General features: G+C 39.5%; 1 protein-coding gene across 1 annotated transcript in view; it reads right to left on the reverse strand.

Moving 5' to 3' along the window:
• Nucleotides 1-9,075, reverse strand: part of LOC123761363 (tudor domain-containing protein 5) — a 79,492-nt gene extending 70,417 nt beyond the window's left edge. The window contains exon 1 of the mRNA XM_045747348.2: nt 8,918-9,075. Coding sequence (XP_045603304.2) covers nt 8,918-8,974 — 57 coding nt within the window. The 5' untranslated portion in view covers nt 8,975-9,075. The remainder of the gene's footprint in view (nt 1-8,917) is intronic.
• Between the last annotated feature and the right edge of the window lies 1 nt (nt 9,076).

Genomic DNA, 9,076 nt, shown 5'->3' on the forward strand with positions numbered 1-9,076 from the left:
GGTACCCATTTTACTGTCGAGTTAAACAGAGGCTACCGTTAAGGATTTGCGCCCAGTAAATCCTCCCCGGCCATAATACGAACCAGGACAAAGCGCTCGTGAAACACCAGGCAAGCGCCTTAACCACCACACCATAGAGGCCACGGAGATTTTGTTTATGGCTTCAGCGGGTAGGCAGTTCTGCGGGTTTACAACCCTATGGGTGAAAAAGCATCTCCTGTTTTCTGTCCTACATTGTGGTTTGTTGAGCTTGAACCCATTGCTCCTTGTTCGTGTTACATCTGACATTTTGAAGAAATTGACCGGATCAACATACTCCAAACTGTTCAATATTTTAAAGGTATCGATGAGATCCGCCCTGTCATACCTGGTTTGCAGTGCTGTTAGCCCTGTGGCCCTCAACCATTCCTGATACGTGAGATGACTAAGCTCTGGTACGATTTTTGTTGTCCAGTGTTGCACCTTCTCCAGAGCAGCTATGTCCTTTCTGAAGAGGTCGTCTCCATGCCTGGATGCTTAATCCAGGTTGGGGTGCACCAGAGAACGACTGGTGCGACATACAATTGAGCGACTACTTTCTTTTCCTTGAAGGTAAAAGTATGCTTGATTATTCCCAGTTTTTTTTTTTCTTTCTTTACTTGTACAACTTTTAATGAATGATGAATTCTGACTCCAAGGTCCTTTTCTTCATCTATCTGTTGTAAGGTAGTGCTGTCAATTTGGTAGTTGTAATGTGGATTGTTGCACCCCACATGCAAGGTCTTCCATTTATCGACATTAAAAAGCATTTGCCATTTATCAACATTAAAAAGCATTTGCCATTTATCGACATTTAAAAGCATTTGCCAGTCATCTGACCAGTTGTAGAGTTCATGTAGATACCTTTATAAGGTATCAATATCACCTTCACTTCCCACTTTACCATAGATTTTAGTGTCATCTGCAAATTTGATGATGTGACTTGTAATGTTCAAATCTATGTCATTGATGTGTATGACAAAGAGGGTTGGCCCCAAAATGGACCTCCTGTGGAACCCCACTTAGCACATTTCTCTAGTCGAATCCATTCCCATTTAGCACGACCCTTTGTTTTATGTTATAACCATTCCAGTCTTTTCCCATTTTTTCCATATGCCTGTAAATTCCTTGCCAGTCTCTCATGTGGTACTTTGTCAATAGCTTTAGCAAAGTCCATGTAAGCTACATCTACAGGAAGTCCTTTGTCTGAATAGCCGGTTACCGTTTCCAGAAATGTGAGCAGGTTAGTAAGGCTAACCTGCTCAAAAATGTGAGTAAGGTTAGTAAGGATCTATTTTTAAAGAACCCATGTTGCGTTAATTTGAAAATATTGTTCTCTGAGATAATGTATGATTCCTTCCCTTAGGATTCTCTCCATGAGCTTGCAGATGTATGATGTCAAGCTGATCGGATGGTAGTTTTCTGCCGAGCTCTTTCTGCCTTTTCTGAAAATACTGTAGGAATAACATTTGCATATTTCCTATCCAGGGGAACTATTCCTTGGTCCAGGGAATTTGTTTAAAGGAGTTTCAGTGGCAAACATAATGCATTTGCCAGTTCCTTTATGACTTCGGACCGAAATCCATCCACACTTTGGGCTTTTGAGTCTGTTAGTTTGTCAATGCTCTTCCTGACTGTGTCGCATGTAATGGGAATTGGAAAATAGCAAATTTTTATGCTTCCAAAATGAAAATCGAATTCCAATATTGTACACTACTTGGAAAATATATTAAAACTTCGCTACAACTCTTCAGATAGTGTGTAACCTCTAAGATGTTAGTATCAGAGGGAGCTTAGGTTGTTTATGAATTCTTTAGTGTAACAAGACTGATGGGGATGGAAATGAAGTCACAATCAACGAAATACATATAAAATAATAATAATTTATTCACAAGAAGGTACAATGGGTTGGTGAGATTACACAAGATTGGTATTTTTACAATCTTGCAAAGCCACTAACACGCATAGCGTTTCAGGCTAAAGTTACAGTATGGTAACAAGTTTTAAGACGAGTCAAGAACCCTGAGCCAAAAGCATCAGTCAGTAAAGTCCGGTGTTGGCAGCCAAGACAGGGAGAGCAAGGGTGTTTCAACTACAGTACTGTAGCTATGTTGCTGATCTAATGAATCTCAATTGGTCAGTGGCCACCTTAGTTGAGAGGTATTTCAACTACAACCTTTGTTATCATCATCTGGCTGAATGGAATGGGTGGAGATGGGTGGAAGTGCTTCAGGTTGGGTATTCAATACAGGTGATGGAGCTGGGAGCACAATAGGGGCTGTCTGTGGGGGGAAAAGGTAAGTGCTATGGATGCTGGTGGAGGGTTTGCATCAAGAGGTATATCTGAGAGTGTCACAGTGAGTGGTGTTTGGGTAGTCAAATTTTACTGTTCTCTTTCTGCCACAATATTTGATAGTGAAAAATGTCAGAACAGATAATTCAGAAAGGACTTCCGTACACTGACTGCACAAGTAGGTAGACATAACTGACCAGGATAGATGTGGAGCTGGAAGTAAGGAAGTAGCAAGTCATGTATGTTAGGCCTATTACTGGGTAGCATTGGGCAGAGCTATACCATTGCTGCCCAGTCTCTCTGCTTAAGAGTTGTGTAGTTCAGTGACAATGGCAGTGTTGCAAGGGTAAGGAGTCTCACAGAGCAGCCACAAGTCAAACACATACATACAAAATTACATTAATTACAAGATCTGCTGCCAAGAACCTTCATCTTTCCTTTGTTGCTAAGCAGCACTTGTTGCTATGCAGATGCTAAGGAGAACGAGCTAAAGCAGGTTGTCGAGCTATAATAATAAAAATAATATTATTTTATTTACATGAAGGTACAATGGGTTGGTGAGATTATATTGGTGATATTTGTACATTCTTGCAAAGCCACTAACATGCATATCATCTTGGACAAGTCCTTAATCTGACATATCAGGTAAGATGAAAAGGTATTTATATCAACAATATAAATTGAGAGGTGATTACACTGGTGAAGATTAAATACTAATTAGTCTTAAGTACTAATATTGGGGAAATGGGTAGTACAAGATACAGTGAGAGTTTGAATCACAAGGTAGGAAACCGAGGATGAAATTAGGTACTTTTTGGTTTTACCTTTGAACCGGGCACGAGTTGGACAATTTTTTAATTCATCAGGGAATGAGTTCCAAACACTGGGCCCTTTTATTTTCATTTGGAGTTTGCACAGATTTAGCCTGACTTGGGATATAAAAGATATCCATCAACATGGGTGTTCCACAGGGCAGTATACTTGGCCCTCTCCTCTTTCTCATCTACATTAATGACCTTCCAATGCCTCTCAACATCTCAAACCAATTTTATTTGCTGATGACACTACCTTCATTTTCTCCAATCCAATTTTCTCCATATACCTCTACTCTGAATGTCACAGTGAATACTGAACTAAATAAAATCCATCTTTGGCTAACTGCTAACAAAGCAGTTAGCCAAAGATGGACTTTATTTAGTTTAAGTTAGTTAATGCTCTTACCATTGACAAAACCTTCAATATTTTGTTTTGTAATAAATACTCAAATCAAATTAATTTAAGAATTAACAATATCCAAATTAGTAACAAAGAAGGTAAATTCCTTGGTGTCCTCATCAATAACAGGCTTAACATCCATGGCCACATTCAACATATAGCAAAAAAGTTTCTAAAACTGTTGGCATTCTTTCTAAGATCAGATATTATGTACCTTGCCCTGCAAAAGTGGCGCTCTATTACTCTCGTCTATCCTCATCTCAATTATGGTATTTGTGCTTTGGGTTCTACTACCCAAAATCATCTACGTCCTCTAATTACCCAAAGCAAATCTGATATTAGAACAATAACAAACTCTGGTCCCAGACAGCAGACAGCACTCAGTCCCCCTCCCCTACTTAAATCTTTGAATATGTTAGATATTAAGTCACTGCACATCCTCTTAAGTGTACTCTATTTAAACTAGAAACAATTATCTATTTGATATTTCAAGAGTGCAACTTAACCAAACTAGAAATGCTCTTCAAATCCAGGGACCCAGAATGTGGAATGACCTCCCCAACCATGTCAAAGGCAGTACAGTACCTCTCTCAGTCAGTTTAAGAGTAAAACTAGATACTACCTAATAGACTCCATGTAACCTACCTTACCTCCTAAATGTCAACCCATGACTTGCTATTTTCAAACATTACTGATTATTGACCAACTTGTTTAACTGCGGATATTTGCCACGTATTAACCTAAGAGAAAATTGTAATCTTCTGTTTATTTAATTAAAATTCCTTCTGCTGTTCTGTTGCATTTTCTGCTGTTCTATCCACCATGAAACTATCACCATTCTCTTTTTTTTTGTCTTTTTTCAATTCAATTTATGCTTTTGATCTCAATTAGTATTAAGTTTTACTCTAAGTTTTTTTTTCCCCCCACACCTTGCCTGTAACACTGAGCATATTAGTGGCTTCAGGCATTGTATGTACTAGCTCTATCTATCAATCTGACATTATATTTAACTTATTTTCAATGTATGTACCTTACCTGAATAAATATCTTCTTATCTATTTCTGGTATGGTGTTCATGGGTTCTATTACACCTATCAAGAAAAAGTTTCAGATCAAGGTTAGCATTTGAGAACAAGCTTTTGTACATGTAGATAACATATGAGAATATGTAGAATGAGTATGTTTAGCATGTTAAGGGACTTAAAAAGGGGGGCTGTGTGTTGTTTGAAGACAGTTTGCTATAGTTCTGATAGCAGATTTTGCCAAGTGATGATAGGCTTGAGGTAATTTGCAGTGGTTGAACCCCCATGCACAGATATGGTATGTAAGATAGGGATAGATTAGTGCATAGTATATTGAGAGGAAAGCAGAGTGAGGAACATAATATCTGATATAACTAGATACCAGTGTGTGTTTGGGCCTCAAAGGCAGTCTTTAACTGCCAATGGAAATGCTCCACCACATATTTGGACTCGAGATGGACTGTAGAGCAATTGCGAGTGGTGCCAAGGAAATGCAGAAGGTTCTGCCTCTGGAAAGACTTCAACTGGTGGCTCTGGTCTTTGACAGGCCACCCATCTCCCCAAATATGCCTCCAGGTTTCTGCTTTCACTACAACCAGCAATGTATGTATTGCTTTTCAAAGTTACTGCTCCTAGAAACATTATGGCCCTTCCTGTACAGCTAGACACCCAGCCTTCAGGCCCTGCTCCAAGAACCATAGATCAACACACCTACTGATTTATTTTATGACAAATGCTCTGCATATTAGTGACTTTGTTAAATGTACATAATCTTTAACAATTAATTAACCAATATATTATGTTTTCTATTTTTCAATAAAAATTATTATTATTATTACTATTAACTGCCTATCAAGAAAAAACAGTGTTAGACAGGTTGAAAGTTTACTCCTTTACAGACTACCTTGCCATGCAAAAGGAAGGATGAAGTACGATCGAAGAGCAACAGAAAGGTAACCACAGGTAGAAGTATTTTCTTGAATGTACCCGAGGGCCACCGTCTCTCTAGTGGCCTGAAGCAGAACAGGAAGTCGGTGGCTTGTCAAAGGTTTCACATTGCTCCTGAGGATTTTTTTTTAACTGGATTATAAACTTGGCATTATTAGCATTTAGCAAAGCTGGATTTTGAAATTCAGCAGTGTTTTGGCATTTATGGCTTTAGCGTGTAGGTGGTTCCATGGGTTTATAACCTTATGGGTGAGAAAGCATTTCTCATTGTAGTGAGTAATCCTTATACTCGCTCCATTATCTCATTATCTTAATGGCGTAACTAATTAGCACTAACTACGCAAGCTATAATCCTATCCCTAATTACAGGTAACAGTTCCCACAGCCTCCTATCCTAGTAGAAAAGGGTGAGGGGTAGTCACCAAATTTAAGGAAGCAATATGAGAATAGACAACATTACAATTTCTAGTCAAGAATGTAGCACTCGGCGTAGGCCGAGTGCTAATCGTCTCCAAGACGCTACAGCTTCAACACAGGACAGGCATCAGACCAGGACCGCATCCAGCTACAATGCTCTCCCACATAGAGCTCCGCAACTCCGGCCACACTCGGCTCTCTGCTCTGCTCCAAGCTCCGCATCAACGTCTACGACACTGCTGTATCCAAGACTATTAAATAAATATGAAATTCGCTAAACACCCTATCTAATCTACCCAACAACGTAACACCATTTTCTGTCATTGTGGCTTGAGCTTGAAAGCACTGCTCCTTGCTTGAGTTACATCTGACCTTGTAAAGAAGCGGTCTTGATCAATATCCTCCAAATGGTTTAGCATTTTAACAATAAAACAATTTGGAGGATGTTGCTCTGGACAACTTCTTCAAAAAGTCAGATGTAACACAAACAAGGAGCAACGGTTTCAAGTTCAACAAGCCACAATGTAGGACAGAAAACAGATGTTTTTTTCACCCACAAGGTCATTAACCCATGGACTTGCCTACCCACCAAAGCTGTAAATGCTAAAACTCTGCTGAACTTTAAAATCCATCTAAAAAAAGGCAATCAAGGTAAATGGGGGGGGGGCCTTCAACAAGCCACAGGCTTCCTGTCCCCATCAAGCCCACTAGTGTTTTTAGTGCCCCACAGGTAAATTAAGGTACATTTATAAAACTCCTCCCTTTTTTATAGGAATACCAGTGCCCAGTTGGTCCTAAGCCACTTGAAACATTTTCTATTATTAGACAATGTGTTCAATAGCTATTTGTTATATTTTTATCATGTACAGTATTTTTGTCATAGTTTAATTTTCAATAGCAGGTCATGTTCTTACTACAGATATAAACAAAATTTTAACCACACTTATTACCCAAGAAATAAGGAGTAGCAGGAGAAGACTAGTAGGGAAAGGATTAAGTAAAATATAAGCTAACAAGTTCAAGTACATTTATTGAGACAATAAAATACATCTCAAAAGGATAAGAGTAACTTAAGCTGTGTTGTTGTTATAGATTCAGCTACTTGGAACAAGTTCCAAGTAGCACGGGCTATAGTTCTTCAGCACCCACATTCAACACATAACTAAGAAAGTCTCTAAGACAGTTGGTATACTCTCCAAAATCAGATATTATGTTCCTAACTCTGCTCTCCTCTCACTATATTATGCACTAATCTACCCCTATCTTAATTATGGTATCTGTGCATGGGGGTCTACCACTGCAAACCACCTTAAGCCCATCATCACACAGCAAAAATCTGCTATCAGAATAATAACTAACTCTGCTTTCAGACAACACTCAGCTCCCTTGTTTAAATCCCTAAACTTGCTAAATATTAACTCCCTCCACACATTCTCTTGTGTCAACTACATTTACAAAACCCTGTTCTTAAATGCAAACCATGCTCTGAAACTCTCCCTGGACAGATGTAATAGGACCCATTATCACCACACCAGAAATAAATATCTCTTTGATATCCCCAGGGTCAAACTTAATCTGTGTAAACACTCTATGCAAATTAAGGAACCTAGTCTATGGAACTCACTCCCTAGTGAATTGAAAAACTGTAAAACTTTTGCCTTATTTAAAAGCAAAACCAAAAAGTACCTAACTTCATCTATTTAGTTTCCTACACTGAGCTTTAAATTTGCTCTGTACCTAGTGTTACCCAATCTCCTAATTTTTATGTAATATCAAACAACCTTATAATTGTGTTCATTGCTGTCTTCTTTTATGTGCTAGCCATATGCTGTATTGTGACTACCAATTTTTGTCAACTACCATCCAAGCTGTCATTCCAATCAATCTTATATTGTTTCTGCTGTATTGTGCCTACCAATTTGTTGTCAACTACCATTTTAAGCTGTCATTGCAATCAATCATAGCTACCTATGTGCTTTAATATACTGTACCTATAATTTTCTCTCATCTTCTTTTTTTTCATTCCATGTAATCTGTTATCATTTTTTTGTCTATAAATTTTGCAAGTATTTACTTCCTTAAAATTTTCTTAGATTAAGGACCTGCCCGAAACGCTGCGCGTGCTAGTGGCTTTACAAGACTGTAATTACCATATTTGTATCCTCACATTCCTTATGTACATTCTTGTATATGCATAAATAAATAAATAAATAAATAAATAGTGAGCCCGTAACTTACCCGGCACAGGAGCGGGGCAAGTAGCACGGGCTATGGCGAGCCCATAGTGGACTTAGTCTGAACTTAAGCTATTTCTACCCTACTATAAGCTACCTGTGGTGAGAACCCTCGTGCAGGACTTCCCCTCACAACCCCTCACTTCACCTTCAGTCCCCCCGGGAGACATCTCCCGTCACGCAGGGTGCAGTCGCACCTCCACAGATCTCCGGTATCAGTTCTTGATACTGGTAATGGCTCAAAAGGGCCTCCACTTACGGGCTATTCATGCCCGTGCCACCTTTTGGGTGGCTTAATCTTCATCAATCAATCAATCCTCAGTCCCAGAACACCGCCCCCAGCCACGCCAGTATGCATGGGGTCCACATCATGGATCTCCCACTCACTTCCTACACACATCATTCCCAAACCATCTTGATCTGGATCATAGTTATATATATTCCCATCTCTGCCCGTGGGAATATGAACACATCCGTGGCTCGACGCATTACCCTGCCAAAGAAGTATATCAATGTCACCAGAGGTCCGCCATAGCTCGGCTGTGACGAAACATACTCTCGATTTTCAGCAATGGTCATCCTATACTCACCTATGCCTTAACCAGGAGGTTGATCAATGCTTTTGCTGCATTTTAAGGCATCTAGCTGCCAAGAGCCGCCTCTGCTAATTACCTGCCAATCCACAACAAAATCCAGACACCCCAAGATGCGTCCCAGACCGGAAAGTATCCCAAACGTGACACAATATATCCCACTTTATTAATACATACGTTTCTCTCACTAACCACTAATGATGGCGAAATACACGTATACCTATACATATACATGCAAGATGCGTGTCAGCCTGTCTGTAGTTGAGTGGGGAGTATAGGCCAACATCACGTTTTCAAAACACTGACTTGCTGACCCAGGCCGCCATCACCAGAGCT

Source organism: Procambarus clarkii, chromosome 7 (genome assembly GCF_040958095.1).
Source record: "Procambarus clarkii isolate CNS0578487 chromosome 7, FALCON_Pclarkii_2.0, whole genome shotgun sequence".
In the NCBI taxonomy this organism is placed as follows: domain Eukaryota; kingdom Metazoa; phylum Arthropoda; class Malacostraca; order Decapoda; family Cambaridae; genus Procambarus; species Procambarus clarkii.